The 18,287-nt window shown below is 39.0% G+C and overlaps 1 protein-coding gene across 1 annotated transcript in view; it reads left to right on the forward strand.

Moving 5' to 3' along the window:
• The window catches only part of LOC149786727 (xaa-Arg dipeptidase-like), a 75,704-nt gene that overhangs the window by 20,722 nt on the left and 36,695 nt on the right, over positions 1–18,287 (forward strand). The window contains exon 2 of the mRNA XM_089975966.1: positions 13,713–13,861. Within this exon, the coding sequence (XP_089832092.1) occupies positions 13,713–13,861 (149 nt within the window). The remainder of the gene's footprint in view (positions 1–13,712; positions 13,862–18,287) is intronic.

An 18,287-nucleotide genomic window follows, 5' to 3' on the forward strand; every position in this document is an offset into this window, starting at 1 on the left:
CATACGACGATTACGCAGGAGGCTATGCTTTGTGGGCTTTCGATTTCGCTCCAGACCAAGGCAGAGACGAGGGACATTTCCACCCTATAAAATCCGGCCAGATTCGTGTGGAACTTCAGTTTGCAGAAGAAGTGAAAGAGACAGTGAACGTCATCCTGTATGCAGAATTCGATAATACGATAGAAATCAACAGTTTGAGAGAAGTCATTCTAGACTATTAGAAGCTATGGAAGACTGTTATCCCTCTTTACCTAGTGGATAAAGTTTGGACATGGAATGTGAGGAGACCGTGGAAGGAGGATCCCAAGACAAAGACGAAGAAGTTGTCATGATGAAGTCGAGATGGCCAGAACAAGAAGCCCATTTAGTCTCCTGTTTTGCCAAACACTTGGTCGAAAAAATGACGGAATTGATCAAGAAAGAGTGCTATGGATGTCAAAACGATCATCCCAGTCAAATTCAACACGATGAATGCCTGATGCTGAGTCAAGAAGAAAAATTGGACGAGTATCTGGACGAAGCTTGGAGTCTCATCTCGGACGAAGTCGTGTTGCACCAGTGGTATAAAGACTTGCGTGAACATTCTTGTCCACCATTAACCACTCAAGAGATCGATCGTATCGAAGTTCTCCTGAATCAAAGTGAGGAGACGAAACGAAGAAACGGTTATTTGTCAGACATTTTCAAGCAAAAAGTCAGGATCGAATTGATGACTTATTATTACCTGTGAAGAAGGAAAAAACCCACACAAAACATGGATACCTGGGAACTTTATTACCTTTTGAACCACAGTTCGTATACGGCTTCTTGGAATCCTGTCGTCTGTGCTAAAGATGAACTCCCTCATCGCAAACCTCAAGACCATCTAGCTTATGTGATCAACACGGACGACAGTCATCTCCCAGGAACCCACTGGGTAGCCGTTTACTTTCCTCAAGAAGGATGTGTGGAATATTTCGATTCGTACGGATTGCCCCCTTTGGAAGACGATATCATTGACTTTATGAGAAGAAATGCTCAGACCACCCGATTCAATAATGTGAAATTACAAGGCACAGATTCCTTGGTGTGTGGACAATATTGTGTGCATTTTCTGCATCATCGCAGCCTGGGCTATTCCTGAGAACATTTAGTGACTCATTTTGATCCTCGTTCTTCTTCTAGAAATGATGTGAAAGTAGATCGGTGGTTTTGTGACCATTATGCTTATCTTTTGTCTCAAGCTAGGAAACGTAGTGTCCATCAATGGCCTAATGACTTCCAACAGTGGAAATCACAATTTCATTCACAACGTTGTCAGCCCTGTTTAAAGTAGAGTGTTAATTAAAAAAAATGTTTGTGATTTGAAAAAAATGTTTGACGTTATATTGTTGGATTATTGTTAAAAATGTCAGAGTTGTTGGTTAGTGTTAAGTGATTTTGAATAAAAAATGTTGCGTTTTGAAAAAAAATGCCTTTGTCTTTTGTTTGGCTATAAGAATGTTGATTCATGCTCTTTGACTTCTCTCTATCCCTCTCATGACACTCATTGAACGTTCCGGCTCGAAAACCGTAGAGGGATGTTTTCCTTCACGTCCGCGCTTTGACTTTAAGAACCGGGGAAGTTTCCAGTCTAACCATCCATTGTCGACACATCCTCCTACGAAGATGTGTTCCAAACTAGCTAAGCTAAACGAAGCCTACGTGAATTTGCATAGGGTCAGACACAGTCTGATACCGAAGCCAGAAGAGATATAGAATGTGAGAATGTTAAAAGTCACTGAAGACCTGATAGAAGAGCTCTTCAGAGAAGAAGTGAACAGGGAGAAGAATGGACAGAGAAGTACAGACTTCAGAGACAGCAGCAACAGCAACAACAGCAGCAGCAACCTGAACCTGACAGAGGCTTTGTCGATTGTCGTATCGACACCAAAGAGTTCTTCTTCTCTTTCCGAAGAAGCAGACCTATCGTCAGAAAGTCTATCCTCAGAGGACGTCGCATTCTTAGAAACTAAAAGATTGCCATAGCAAACAAAAAAACAGCCCTTTTCAGGGCTACCCAATACTCTAGAAAAGAAATAACAATCGATTTGCCAATGTGTGTATGTAGAGTAGTGTGAATATAAACACTGACTCTTTTGTGATGTGAGTGTATGTGTTTGTGTATAGGATTGTGTGTTTGTAAGTTAGTTAGTTAGTTGGATTATAGTGGTTTTCGTTCTTTTGAACATGTACCACTTTTTTATTCACGCACTGCGTGATTTTTAATTACTCCTGGGGGAAGGAAAAGGAGCCTCATCCCCCAGGCTTTTATGTACTCAAAGAGTACTTTTTAATTTAGCCACTCAGGTGTAGGACTAACTAGTCCTTAACAACCTGACTGAAAGGCTAATAGACATGAGTGGGAATAGTCACACCACACACTCGTGTTTCTTAGTTGGATTGAAATGCCCCAGGTGTCAAACCAAGCAGTATGTGACTCCCGCCACGATTGGTCGGCAGCGATGACGTCACATTAGGACACCCGGTCTTGTGGCATTGACGAAGTGGCCCGCTTTTTTGATATCATTAATTGCCTTTCCCAGTCCGATATTCCGGTAGACAGAGCCTTCCTTTTTTCCACTCTGTTTAGGTGATGCAGGTTCATCAGCTTCATCGCCGCTGGATGATGATACTTCCAGGGCCGCTGCCAGCGTGGAAGTTTCAAATTCTTCAGTGTCGTCTGCCAACATTGCCTGGATTTGGCTGAGTATGTTAGTAGAAATAGCTGTGGAAGCTTGATTTAAAAGTTCAGCCAGATGTTGTTTAAGAGACAAGGAGACGGTTAGGATTTTTTTTTTTTTTAATTTTTTTTTTTTTTTTTTTTTTCGTTTTCTTTTTTTTTTTATTCATGAATTCCTTATTTATTTTGATTCCCTATCTTATTGGTTTGGAATGAAAACTTGTTTTATGGTTGTTTGTATGTTATTATGGAGTCCTGTTTTAATTAATTCCTATTTACCTATTTTAATTTTTTGTGGCCTTAATTGGTTTTTATTATTCGGGGTATGAACGGCTGTGTCAGTTTGTGAACCTACGAGACCTAGCAGGCCGTCATAATTCCCAAACAGTGATTTTGTAATATTCGTCCTTAACTGGTTTTTATTATTCGGGCTATGAACGGCTGTGTCAGTCTGTGAACCCACGAGACCGAGCCGGCCATCATAATTCCCAAACAGTGATTTGTTATATTTTTAACTGGTCTTTGATTTACTTTCTTAGATTTTTTTGAGTAGATTGGATTCGTGTATAAAACTTATGATATTTTTGAATGTTAGATTAATATTGGGGTTTGTGTTCATCAAGAATTCTGGGTATGTTGTAGGGGATCCAATTTTATGCTGTTTAACTTTAAACTTAGCCCTTTCTTTTTCAAGTGTATGGCAGTTGTTAAAAATATGCTCTATGTCTTCTGGGACCCTGCAGTGGTAGCAGTTAGGGTTATGTGGTTGTGGTCCTATGTACTGTCCGAAGCTGTTAGCCAGCTTGGTTTTGCCCGTGAGTATTCTATTTATGAATTTTTGTTCACTGCCTTTTGTTTTGGGTGGTTTCCTATTTCTACATACTTCTTTAATGATGGTTTTTAGTTTCCTGTCTTGAGTGCTTGTGTTCCATAATTCCTGCCATTTATTATCAATGAGGGTTTTAGATATGCTATTGAGTTCGCATATGCTATAATCTAGGTTGATGTGAGTGGTTTCGTTTAGTTTTTGTTTAGCTGTTATATCTGCCATATGGTTACCTGGTATGTTAATATGGGATGGTATCCACATAAATTCTACTTGTAAGTTATTATTGTTCAGTATTTTTAACAATAAATTGGTTTGCCTAAGATAGTTTTCTCTTGATTTGGTGTTGTTATTAAGTATTGAGTTTATGACGCTTAGCGAGTCACTTATTATTACCGCTTGGGGTATTTTGTTCTCTTTGATCCATTTGAGTGCTTCAAGTATGGCCCAGAATTCAGCTGTGTATATAGAGCAGAGGTTAGGTAGTCTTCGTCCTACTTTAATGTTAAGTTCGGGGATTACGTAAGCTGCTGCTGTTCTGGGTGGTTCTGTAATTTTGGATCCATCAGTGTAAATCTTAATGTAGTTGCAATATTTTGAGTTGATTTCTTCTGTACAGATTGTGTTTAGTTTGAGTTCCTGTTCGTTTTTATTGCCATATTTCGTAATGAGGGTGTTAACTGTGGGGTTGATATTTATCCATGGTTCTTTGTCATAGTGATTTGCAATTTCTGCTTGGAGTTTGTCTATAGGAAGTTGTTCAACTAATTGATGGACTAATTTCCCTGCTGGTATGTTTTGTGATAATTTAGTTCTAAAAGGTATGTTGCATTTATTTATAGCTAGCCGGGTGGGGTGTGTGTCGGGGTGTGTTGTTAGCCTGGCTGCATATCTGAGGGTGAGTTCTTGTCTTCTAAGGTGGAGCGGCAGTTCTCCAGTTAAGATTTGAAGTTCCACTAGTGATGTGGATGGTAGTGCACCAGTGCAAATAATTAGGGCCTTTCTTTGTATGCTATCTAGTTTTTTTAGGTTATTTTGCGGTGCCGAGTTGTAAATTTGGCATCCGTAATCTAGTTTAGATCTAATTAACGATTTATATAAAGCTAGTAAGGTTTCTTGATTGGATCCCCAGGTGGTTCCTTTAAGGGTTGTAAGGAGGTTAAGGTCTTTATTGCACCTTTTGACTAGTTCGTTTATGTGGTGTCCCCAGTTTAGCTTGGAGTCATAATGCATTCCTAAAAATCGTGCTACATTTACGAATTTAATTTCTTGATTTTGGATGGTGAGTTTGGGAAACTGATTTTGTAATTTACGTTTGGTGGTGAATAATACTGCTATGGTTTTTTCATGGGATATTTTGAAACCCCATTTATCAGCCCATTTCCCTATTTTGTTTAAACTTGTTTGAATATCGCTGATTACTTTGTGGTTGGAGGGGTTTCCTGCTCTCCATAATCCACTATCATCAGCAAATTGTGAGAGTTCAATTAGTTTTGATGTTAAGTTGGTGTCCAAGTCATTAATCATGATGTTGAAAAGGGTTGGGCTGAGTACGCTCCCTTGTGGTGTACCGTTTTCAAGTGTGTGTGGTTCAGAGTAGGTGTCGCCGACTCTGGTTGATATTTTACGGTCAGCGAGGAAGTTTTCAATGAATTTAAACATTCGACCTGTGATGGCGTAGTGGTTGAGTTTGGCTAATAAGCCTTTGGTCCATACAAGGTCGAATGCCTTTTCGAGGTCAATAAATACTGCAATTAAATTCCTATCAGCTTTACGTTTGGAGTTGAACGCCAATTTAATTGCGGTTTCTAATCGTATTAGTTGATCCGTGGTGGATCTTTTGTTTCTAAATCCGCATTGATTATCGGAGATTAAATTATTGCTCTCTAGGTGGTGTTTGAGTCGGTTGGTGACTATGGTTTCCATGATCTTACAAATGTTGTTTGTTAGGGAAATGGGTCTGTAGGAGCTAATATCGTTAGGGTCTTTTCCTTGCTTGGGTATTGGAATTACTATTGCGTGTTTCCATTTATCGGGTAGTTTGCCTGAGGTCCATATTTGGTTTAGTAATTTAATAATTGTTTGTTTAATGTTATTTGGGATATTTTTGTATATTGTGTATCCTATTTGATCTTCCCCTGGGCTAGTTTCGTTTTTGGTTTTCAATGCTAGGTCCCATTCGTAAGTTGTAATGTCTTTATTTAGGTTCGAGACTTTGGGACCGAGGTCTTTAAAGAGATTACTATGGGTTCTTTCTACTTTGTCCCTATGTAATTGAAATGCTGGGGTGTGGTTGGTGTTGCTACTCATATCTGAGAAATGCTGAGCTAGTCGGTCAGCCTTTTCTTTATTAGTAATGGCTCCAGCTATTTTTGGAGTGGTGTTAGTTGTTTTTCCTCTAATTGATCTAATCTTATCCCAGACTTGTTTGGTACTAGTTGTGATATTGATATTCGTGCAGTAATTATGCCAAGTTGATTCCTTTGCCTGTTTAATTATGTTTTTAAGGTTTTTCTCCTTTTGTTTATATATAGTGAAATCAATAGAGTTTTTAGTGCGTTTGAATTTATTGAGGGCTTTTTTCTTATCAGTGATGGCTTGTTTGCATTCATCATTCCACCATGGGACTCCTTGTTTATGTGGGTTACCACTGGTTTTGGGTATGTTAGTGGTGGCTGCCTTTAGTATGGTATCAATCAGGTCTTCGTAATATTTATTAATATTATCATTTTCTATGTTTTTGGTGTCTATTTTGCTTAGTGTTTCATTAAATGAGGTCCAATCTGCTTTTGAATATATCCATCTAGGGGTTCTTTTTAGCGAGTTGTATTGGACCGTCATCTGCAGGGTGACTATTACTGGAAAGTGGTCACTGCCCAAGGGGTCAGTTTGATCCACTCTCCAGTCCGCCACCTGGGTTATTGATGGCGAGCAAATGGTGAGGTCGATGGCGGACATGAGACCGTTTTCTGGGTTAAGGCGTGTTTTTGTACCGTCATTTAAAATGGCTAAGTTAGATTCTGCGGTCCATTCTTCAATCAATTTGCCTCTTTTGTCCGTCACACCGCCCCCCCATAGCTCGTTATGGGCATTGAAATCTCCACAGATGACGATCTGATTTACTCGTTTGTGATCATTTATTTGTTTGTAAGTAATTAAGTTAGCTGTGCCTGATGTTCCCCCTGGGTCATAAATATTGAATATTTGTATTTGACCCTTGCCTGTTTGAATTATGAGGGACTGAATTTCGAATGCTTCGTTGCTACCTGGGGTTGGTGTTATGGTTATTGTTGTTACATTCGGGATGTTATCTGCTATATAGATGGCTAAACCCCCACCTCCTTGTCCCGTGGTTCGATTTTTGAAGTGACCTGGGGCATATCCTGGGAGTTTGGGTATTTGTTTGGTTCTACTTGTTATTTTTGTTTCTTGAATGCATATAATATCTGGTTTGTGTTCTAAGCTTTGTAATTTGGCTTTGAGTTCACTGATATTACTTATTAAGCCTCTAGCATTCCATTGCCATATTATAATGTTCCGGTTTGTTGTATAATTCTTTATTGGGGTGGTCATTTATTCATTGTTTTGTGTTGAGGGTTATGATGTTAACTTCAAATTTGATTCGATTTTGCTTATTATGCTTATTATCTGTGTTATTTTATCCACGATGTAGTGGTGGTTGTTGATAAGTTCGGCTTTGATCTCTGTGAGTAACTTTTCTATTGTCGGGTTTGACAGTGATTTGTTTTTGGTGTTAGTGTTATCTGATTCTTCGGGGTGGAGTTGTGAGTCTTTGTGGGATTTGATTAAGAATGTATCTTGTTTATTTAATCTTGTTTGATCTTGTTTGACCTTGTTTGACCTTGGTAGGTTGGGTGTTTGGGCTGTGGTTGCTTCAGTTGCTGGTTTGTTTGGGGTCATGATGTGGTAATTTTTATTACTGGGGGTTAGTTTTTTCGCCGCATGATACGGGATTTGCTTGTTGTTCATGATATCTATGGTTTGATATTCCTTGATAGTGTTGGGGCATTCGTGGGATTTAGGTAGGTGGGGGCCCCTGCAGTTGGTACATTTGGGTGTGGTTCTACAACATACATCTTTGTGGTTTCCCCCACATTTGTAGCATAGTTGGGTATATCTACATCTGTTAGAGAAATGTCCCCAGTGTTGGCAGTTGCTGCAGAACCTGGGTTTGTTTATGTATGTCTCAAGGCGGTGGCGTGCCCCAGAGTGATCTGGTCTTATCATGGTTCAGAGTGGAGAATTTGATTCTAGTATCGCTGTATTGGTTTCCTGTCCTAAATGATTTTTGAGTTTATACGCCCTATTTATGGGGGTACCACTGTCTTTGAGTTTGGCAGTGAGGGTTTCATTGTTTATCCCTTTATTTTGTCCTGTGAGTTTTAGAACTGCTTTAAATGTGGGGGTGTTCGTGAGGGAGTATGTGGCTAAGTCATTTGTTCGTGTGTTATTGTTTATTGCCATGAGGGTCTGGTTGCTATTGTGTGTTTTGGTTATTATGTTCTTTGTCCCTATTTGTTTGTGTCTTTCGACGTTAACCCTAATGTTGTTAATAATTTCAATTTCTAGGAATTTGGCCATTTGACTGCGAGTGCTGCAGTGTACTATTATGTATCTTGTGTTTGGCCTAAATATTTTGAATTGTCCTTGATGAACCCTAAGGAGGGCCTGTGTGAGACTGTTAACAGTTAAGTTTATCAGTTTATTGGAGTTGCTACTGATATAAAGTGTGTGTTCTATGGGGTGGTATGAAAATTTGGCCTGTTTCTTTGGTTCTTTGGGGGGGTGTGAGTTTGAATTATTTTGGGGGGCAGGTTTGTTCTTGGTAAACATGGGTCCCTTCCCTTTACCCTTGCCATCCCACACGTTAGGTTTTGATTTAGTGGTTGGGTTAGCTTGTGTTTTGTTTCGGCTGCTGAGTAATTGTTCTTCAGTTAAGGGTTTTGATGGTCCAGGGGTCTGACTGTTAGGTTTTGATTTAGTGGTTGGGTTAGCTTGTGTTTTGTTTCGGCTGCTGAGTAATTGTTCTTCAGTTAAGGGTTTTGATGGTCTAGGGGTCTGACTGTTATGATATTTCGGTTTGTTGTTACTGATATGAATGGGTGGAGTTATCGTTACCATGGGCCCCATTTTGGGTGTAGTTTTTCCTTTGTTACATGAGTTGGGCCCTATTTTCGGTGGGTTTCTTATTATCATGGCTATATGTTTTTTTTCCGGGGATTGTGCAATGACCATGTATTTGGGGGTGGATGGCTGGTCTTGTTTTTGGAGTGGCGATATTGGTGTTTCTATAGGTATTGTATCATCCAGGTCCTTGTTTGCCGATGGATCTAGTAAGTTTTTGAAACTTACAGTTGAGTTGATACTTAAGTCGGCTGCTGATATTTGAATTAGTTCATTTCTCTCAGGGGTGGTTAGATGCGGTGTTGTTAAATCTTTCCTTTCAGGAGTGGATGAGAAGTTGAGTTTCTTCTCGCAAAGTTCAAGGTGCTTGGAGTTTTCACTGAGATCCAATTTCCCCGTGATTATTTGCGGGTTTGGTGTCATAGGGGTGGGAGGTTTATGTGATTTCATTTCCTTTTCAAGCCTATTGTTTCTCAGAATTTGTTTTCTAGTGTTAAAGTTAAGTTTGTTTGTGATTGATTGAGACATTCCTACTTTGGTTTTGAATAAGGTTTAGGTTACTTATTGTTGTTAATAGTGGTTGTGGTTATGAAGAAACAATGAGAGATGAGATTCTGTTACGTTCCGTGAATCGGAAAATCTCACAGCGGTTAGCTTGTGCTTGTAATTTGTGAGATTCTGACCAGGCGTGGTATCAGTGTGTTTCCTAGTGCCTGTTTTCGGGAACAGTGCTAACAGCTAGAGTTGTTATTATAAGAAAAAGGTAGTGGTTAGTTGTGTAATTTGTCGAATTTATTCTCTATGATTGAAAATCACACAATGATATTTGGTGCTTGTATCATGTGTGGGTTCAATCCAGTCGGTTCTAGTATGTTTCTTAGAGACTGTTTAAGAGAATAGGCGGCAAATTGAGTAGATACGGAATTTAGTACAAGTAAGGTAAAATATATTATAGTGAGATGTAAACAGCATAGAGTTTTAATTGCCCGCAGGCTTAGTAATTTTCCTACCTTGTACTAAAGTACTTAGCTTTTATACGAGGTGGTATGATCCAAAATGGCTGCGTGGCGGGCTGCTTGGCTGGATTTCCTTTGTCTGATATATTACTATCTTACGGCGTGTTCCTATCGTTCCTTTGTGAGAGTTCCTTAGATCTGTGCACTTCCTTTGTTCACGGCTTGCCGGGATGCTAATCGTTTCCTCTTCTTAGCATTATTTCTTTGCACAAGTTGTCCTGTTCCTTTTTTCTATATTAATTGGTGTTGGTGGTGGCCGCACTCAGTAGAAATTTTAAAATTATACACCAAGCCGGTTTTAAACAGTTTTTGGCTGTTTGAGGTGTGGGGAGAGTAGATTTGGGGTTTGATTGGATTGCTTTGCGTATGTGAATAGTATATTATTTGTTTAATACATTTTTTTAGAATAGTGATGGGCAGTATAAAAAAGTGAGTGAGTGTTTCTTTTAGGTCCGCGCGTTGTTTGGTCATGATCTAGGTAAGATCAATTTTGTTTTAAGGGATGTTTTCCATCACGTCCGCGCTTTCAGTATAAATTGAAACTCGCTGGTCAGTCTAGCTACCCTGTTCATTCGTTAACAAGACAATGAATACCAGAATAAGCAAACTTCTTGAACTCCAGATACATCTGGAATATGTCAGGCGCCTGTTAAATGAACTGGCCACGGAGGCCATAGTAGAAGAGGAAAGAATAAAGAAGGAAGAGGAGGAGAGAAGACAGAGGGAAGAGGAGGAAAAGAAAATAGAAGAGAGGATGGCTTACAAGATACCAGAGACAGAGGATTGGGGTGCTGAAGCCAATCATCTTCCCTCTGCGCTTTCAAGAAAAAAAGTAAAAGGAGACTGGGGAAGAAGATGTGTGTGTGGTGCCAGGCCTGGAAGGTGCTATCATTAACCAGGTGTCACTGGAGTTCAAAAACAAACAGCCCTTTTCAGGGCTACCCAATACTCTAGAAAAGAAATAACAATCGATTTGCCAATGTGTGTATGTAGAGTAGTGTGAATATAAACACTGACTCTTTTTCATAGTGTGAGTGTATAAGTTAATGTATATGATTGTGTGTTAATAAGGGCTAGCATAGGTTAGTGTGAATAGTAGATTAGGGTTTCATTTTAATGCTTTGCGTGTGTAAATAGCAGATTAGGGGTTTGTTTATTGATGCTTCACGTATGTGGATAGTAGATCATATGAAATGAGAAAAGTAGGGGATGTTTTCCTTCACGTCCGCGCGTTTTAAGTGATAATCTAGGTAATATCAATTTTGTTTTAGGGGGATGTTTTCCTTCACGTCCGCGCTTTCACTATAAGAACCCACAAAGTTTGATGTTGGAACCATTCTAAGGAATAACTGAGGCAAAATGACTCAAGTATCAGTTTTATTTAATCTATTGAGAGACATCTATTTTTGGATAATGGATGTAGAATATGTTGTAGGAAGAATAGAAGAGGAATGGAGGCATGGAGATATGAAAGACTTGGTAACCAGTCAAGTTCAAGGCCTAAAGACAGCAAGAGATATCATAGCAGGGATGATAGAAGAAGAAGTCAATAAGTCAAGAGGCTTCATTAACCCACCTTACTTCAGAGTGGGAAGTTTGAAGGAAGCACTGGATCATGTCATCCAAGTCCGGTGCTTCCTAGAAAAGATATTGTACTGGACAGAGTGGAGGAATGTAAAATGGGGGTTGGACAAGATGAAGAAAGGAGAAGATCTGATGAGAAAAGTAATGGAGGAAGAAGTAGAGAAGATTAAAGAGAGATGGAGGGAAGAAAGAAAAGATGAAGAAAAACAAAAAGAAAAAGGAAGAGTTTGAGAGGCTTAACAACAATTGGATGAAAATACAGAGGAAGTTTAGAGAGTTGGGCCATCCTGACTGGTTACCGGAGTCAGATATAAAGAAGAAGAAGAAGAAGAAAGGATTATTAGAAAAGATAAGGGGATGGATGAAGAAGTGGAGGAAATAAAAGAAGAAGAAGAAGAAGAAGAAACCCAAAGGCCCTTTTCAGGGCCACTCATAGGTCTCGAAAAGAGATTGACTTTCCATTGCCTACCCCATTTTTTTTTTTATTTTTTTTTTTAAAAATCCCATGTTAAATTTCCCTTGACGCTATACAGTCCCACCCTGTTTAAATTCCTTTGACGCTATACAGACCCAAAATCTATTCCCATGTTCAATTTCCCTTGAGGCTATACAGTCCCACCCATGTTAATTTCCCCTTGACGCTATACAGACCCAAAATCTATTCCCATGTTCAATTTCCCTTGAGGCTATACAGTCCCACCCATGTTAATTTCCCCTTGAGGCTATACAGTCCCACCCATGTTAATTTCCCCTTGAGGCTATACAGTCCCACCCTGTTTAAATTCCTTTGACGCTATACAGACCCAAAATCTATTCCCATGTTCAATTTCCCTTGAGGCTATACAGTCCCACCCATGTTAATTTCCCCTTGAGGTTATACAGTCCCAAAATCTATTCCCATGTTAATTTCCCTTGAGGCTATATAGTTCCAGGGGTTTCCGTAATGTTAAATTTCCCACTGAGGCTATATGGTCCCAGGTGGGGTCTGTAATGCTAATTCCCACTGAAGCTATATCGTCCCACTTTACTACTCATAGCAGACACTGCACAACCACCAACTGGGACATCTCTCATGGGCGCAGTTCCATCGTCTCTCGAGACTAACGGATGCCAACACACACACACACATATATATATATATATATATATATATATATATATATATATATATATATATATATATATATATATATATATATATATATATATATATAATGAAAACTGTATTCGAAAAATGATACTTTGCGACTGTAATGAACATAGCTAGGGTAATTTTTATATAAATGTCTGACATGGAACCCCGGTTACTCAGTAGCGCGTCCGAGTAGTACGAGTTAGGATCAGCTAGGATCGGCCACCTCTGGGTGACCTTGAGAAAAGCACATAGCTCCGATTTCGTTATCATCATATAGTCAAAACAAAATGCTGAATCTGCAGTTTAAAGACACACACAGCAACAAAAAAAGGAAACAAAACAAAAAAGAACAAGTAGCAACCAAGCAACCTTGTCATACAAGACAAACTCCAAACTACCTGTTGATTATCTCGGCTTCTTTTGAAAGCCTATTAACATTTTGTTGACATTCGCAATTTTACTGTTGTTCAACAGATACAACTTTCTTGTTAAGTCACATTTATTAAGCTATATTTATTATAAATAATTCTGGGTCTAGTTTCATTTAGTAGCCATTTATTTTAAATTTACTTTTTACATTTCTTATCCGTAAATGAAAGTGTGATGTCTCGCTTGTTCTGTTGTGGCATAATAACAAAATCTTGCAGACTCACTAAAGCAAGCAAAGTAGATCACTGTGCTCTTCTTTTGCCCGTAGTAAATAATAGCCTATACGATGAATATAGAGTCAGGTTCAGTGGTGCCCGCAAAATCATTTTCAGGTGTGTGTGTGTGTGTGGTCAAACATGTAGTGGTCAGCTATTAAGTTTTACGGATGTAGTCCAGTGCCCTATCCCCGCACCCTTGTCCCTAAGTGCTGGCTCTCATGGTCAAGGTTAATGACTGTCCATAACAATATTGGAAACACTTTGCTAAATGCAAGACATTGTAATGATTGAAGAGTAAAGAGCAGGTCAATAAGACCTACTTTTGTTGAATACAAGTGGTATCGTCTAAGACGAGTAGTACTTTCTAATGGGAAACACTGGAATGATTTTAAAAACAAAAACTGAACTAAATGCATTTGATTCGAGACTTTTTACATGTCTAGCTTTGCATTTTTTCAACGTTCATTCCTTCTGATTGACGGAAAGTTTTCCCCAAAGGTATTATGGAACACCTGGATACTAATACACCATATAGTAGGAGCTAGGTTACAAGCATCTTTACATCTGGATATACAATAGTGATGAAAATGGTTATTAGTATTGGTTAATGGTTAATATTACTATTATTATTATTATTATTATCTAATTTTTTTGTCAGTTTACGGTGCTTGGTACCCCTGCAGAGGAGGGAGGCGGTGGAAAGATCGACCTGATTAATGCAGGCGTGTTTAATGGCGTTGATGTCGCTATGATAGCTCATCCCGCTTCTTACAACGCACCAGCCATGGGATTCCTTGCCCTTAAGACGTAATGCTTCTGAAACTGTAGTAGTAGCAGTAGTAGTAGATTAGTAGTAGTAGCAGTAGTAGTTCATGAATCGTCGTCGTAGTAGTAGCAGTAGTGGTAGCTGCAGTTGTAATATCTTTGGAAGTGTGTGTGTGTGTGTGTGTGTGTGTGTGTGTGTGTGATCTAGATTTTTAATTTAGCTTTAACAATGTTTCAGTTAGGCCGCTACGATGTCTGCAGTGTGCCAGCTTCATACCACAGACATGTAGCATCATGTCCCACTCAGTCACACTATACTGACACCATGCCGACAGTACTAAAACTAACTTCTTAATGCTGCTCGTACACATTTTACAAGCCTTTGGTATGACTCGGGCCTGGGTGTCGAACCCGTGACCTCACGCATCCGAGGCGGACGCTCTAACTGCTAGGTCAACGGAGCGGTCAGCTTTGCTAGTAGGGAAATGGACATCATCGTCGTCTTGTAGTAGTGGTTGTTTAGTAGTGGTAGCAGTAGTTGTGGTGGTTGTGTTGTTGGTTCGTGGCAAACTGTAAACAGAATCAATCAAGCGCTTTCATTGATATTAACTTGTAGTCGAGCCTACTTCGCTATGGTTGTCGTGACTTTTAACGGTCGAATTTAACCATAGGGTGTAACAAAAATCCTACAAGTAAAATAGATTCAATAAAGTGTCGGTCATGACACATTTATACCCGATATACATGTTTTTGACTATCGCGAGAGTATCTGTATGCCTCTAGCTCACACAAATCACTGCAGTGTTACTAAGATTTAAAGAGACTGTATATTTTAATTGCATTTTTATACACAGTAATCGATAGAAAACTACGATCCTTACATACAACATAAAAAGTTATGCACTTTGTGGTGATTGTGCAATTTTGAACATAATTGTTGGAAAGTCTGTTAAGCAGATATGACAGATTTAACGTCTCTTTATCCAGACTTAAGTTGCTGCATGTGTATTGCTCCAAGCACAGTCGCATAAAGATACACAAACCAACACGTGCATACTTAAAAGATAATTATATTAGCGAATTATAGTAGCGTTTACTTGTAATCAGGAGAAATGAACATGGAATAAACTTAATTTTGATGGATATTGAATCTGAGATGTCCATCTTGAGACATGGTGCGTGTGGGGAGTGAATTCACAGCTTTAAACAACAAGAACGAAAATCCCAACAACTTATTAGTTATAGAAAATGGTAACTAAGGGGCCTTTCCCAATCACACACCGAGTCAGCCGACCCAGGTTGGCCTCGGTGGGTACCCAACCCACGGCCCTTGGATTACCAGTCCCAGGATCTACCACATAAGCTACAACGGCTCCTACGACAGATAATCAAAACATAGTCGACATGTACATTACAGACAAGGTTTGCACTATACAGGTAAATACTCCATCCAGCTATTCAGGTAAATACTCCATCCAGCTATTCTCAAGAGTAGTTAGATAGGTGTGCAGACACCTTCCCCAACCCCCATCCACGTAGCCTTTTATTTAAAAACACCAATACTCTACCCACTACACGATAAAAGCATATTTTCCACACAAAATCCATTGTTTACACACGCTTCTGTCAAGGGGTGGTTAGATGTGTGAGATTCCCAACCCCTTATTTGGTTTTGGTTATTGTTATCCAGAAGATGGTCGATATGTGCGTTATTGCCTGCATCGAGTAAACAATAAAAATAAATTATGAAATTAATGGATGGAATTACAGAGATCAGAGAAGCGATATAGAATAGAACAACACAAGCGCCCGTATTTTAAGATACAGCAATTTAATCCATTACATACACAAGTGAAATCGAAGATGACGATTGAAAGATACACTTTCTCTTAGAAATATGTTACAAAATGTATGCGAAATTCAATTAGCTGTTCTGTCATACTATTAAAACACATTTAATCACCTAATCGAGTGAATGATCGAACTATGAATTGCTGGCATGTCAGCATCTCATGGTGCTTCCGGTCTTTTCCAAAACAATGATGGTGATGGGTCAGCATAACCATATTTATCCCTCTCTCTCTCTCTCCCTCTCTCTCTCTCTCTCTCTCTCTCTCTCTCTCTCTCTCTCTCTCTTACGACTTCAGGTCACCAACCGTCTTAGTTATATACTGATCTTTTCCCACTTATAATACGCAACCTAAATACGAATTAGGCTTTTATCTTCTGGAATCAACAGCAATTCCCACTCTTTACGTCATATGCGGTCTATCGTAATTGGGTAGAACTAAACTATGATTAGTTCGCAACCGAATACACACTCACAACCCTGTTAACGTAAATGTCTGTCTTTTCTAGTGGCTCCACGCATTCTTAACCTGAACTATGACATAAATAGACCTCTCAGATAACTATTACTGCCCCGCCGTGGCTATAAATTACCAGCAGAGCCATGCCTGTCGACACACACTCATAATAACTACACCCTTGATTTTCGGTTGAAAAGGATTCTCAACTTAACTACACAACTAATTAATGGACTTATCTCCTTGTCCTAACGACACTTCTTTGGTAATTGGCGATTCATTGTCATACATTTCCAGACATATAAAAATCAATTCTCAGCGTATATATCATATATACAAATCATATAAGACGGATAATTCACTTCACACCAGAAATACACGAAACTCTTGTGATACACGATTTCTATTACATAAAACCATCTAAATCCGAACTCATTCATATAATATAAGGGACAAAATGATTGCATTCTATTACTTCTGAATTCTAGGAAAAACTGATATGCGAAGAATAACTTCAAAAAATAATTACAAACTTACATCAATAAACGTATATTCTATACAGTTAAGATTAACCGTTTGTTTTGCTCGAGACTAATGCCTTTCTATTAAGCTGAATCTCTCATTTTCGTGTACCTCGCTTTCCGACACGCACCCCTTTGACAATCTAACTAGAAATATTTATTTCCCGGAGCTTAAATTCAGGCTTGTTTTAAAACTTATACTGCCATAATTTCGCAAGAGGGGATTTCTTAAAATGCTTAATTCAGTCTGGGAACAGACACCCCTTCTTTTAGCTTCGCCAATCAGGATTACGTCTTTATTCGCCAATCATTTTATCACTCCCATCAAAGTTAGAATAATTCTTTTTGAGTCAGACTTTCATAACAACTATTCTGGAAAATATCATTTTATGACACCTTTTGTTAGCACTTACAGCTTCCATGTCTCTGACCATTATCGACCGGACCCTAATTAAAATTCAGTTCATGCCCCAAACAGAGCCGATCCCATCCCTTGCAGTCAGGAATTTATGGCGAGGGTAGCCCATACGTCTAAGTTTAAGTTTACGAGTCATGCCGACCACGACAAAAATTAATGTGAAATTATTGACATAATTTACACCATTACACCTCCTCTCCACCAAATTATTAGAAAGCACTAAGATACCAAAGTTCTAAATTTTAAGGACAAACCAAGACACACCCCAAAAACAACAACACTAGACTCTCTACCAGTCAATTCGCCAAATTTTGATAAACGCATTAGGACACCAACCTTCCAACCTTTATAAGAATACGAGGTCACCGAACGTTCTATCTGCATAATTGTTTAGAAAAGCTCTAGGCCATCAACTCTGAAAGTTTTCACAACAATGCTAAGCCACCAAGCCTCCTATCCACCAAAATTGTCACAAAACAAAAGATCATCAATCTTCAAAACTTTCGTCAAAACACTAGACTACCCAACCTCGTTCCGCCAAATGTTTCTCAAAATTACTTGGCGACCAACGGTTCGATATTTCTTGAAAAGGCACCATACTCTATTATTTAGATTTAGAATTTATTTTGCATCTAATCCAAGCGCACATTAAGTAATGTTTGCTATTTCGTGCCCGTCATCTGCATCCTCCAGAAACTGAGACCAAACAAAGCCAGTACAGTACACCTATGGGGTGGAGTAGTGGAGTGGCGGGGTGAATTTTCGAGAATTAGTTGATTGTAATACGAATCAAGTATTTGTTTCTACTTTCAGCTTATATACACTTATTTTGCGATAGGCACTATATGTGCACCAACTTTTATAATGTGTATACAGGCTCTCAAACACTGTAAGCAAGTAAAATCAAAGATATTGCTCGCCTGTATTTAGCATACTCTGAATCTTGAGTTGACATAATAATCACAAAAACATCAAATTTGAAAAGCTGCTTTCTTTTGTCGTTTATTCTTATATTTCAATCTGAGTTTTGGTTTTTCCGTGTTGTTCGACACAGCGACAAGTGATGAAAATATAGGCGCAAATCAAGAGTTTTAAAGTAATGAACATTGTCCAGAAACGCAACATGGTAGCTAGTCTCGGCTGTTCTGATGAGCATAGTCACGTGCCCGATACGCATACTGTGGCAACGAGAGCAACTAGCCAGTCACTTGATTCATATCACA

The sequence above is a fragment of the Sinohyriopsis cumingii genome, chromosome 12 (genome assembly GCF_028554795.1).
Source record: "Sinohyriopsis cumingii isolate HCF-2022 chromosome 12, ASM2855479v2, whole genome shotgun sequence".
Lineage (NCBI taxonomy): Eukaryota > Metazoa > Mollusca > Bivalvia > Unionida > Unionidae > Sinohyriopsis > Sinohyriopsis cumingii.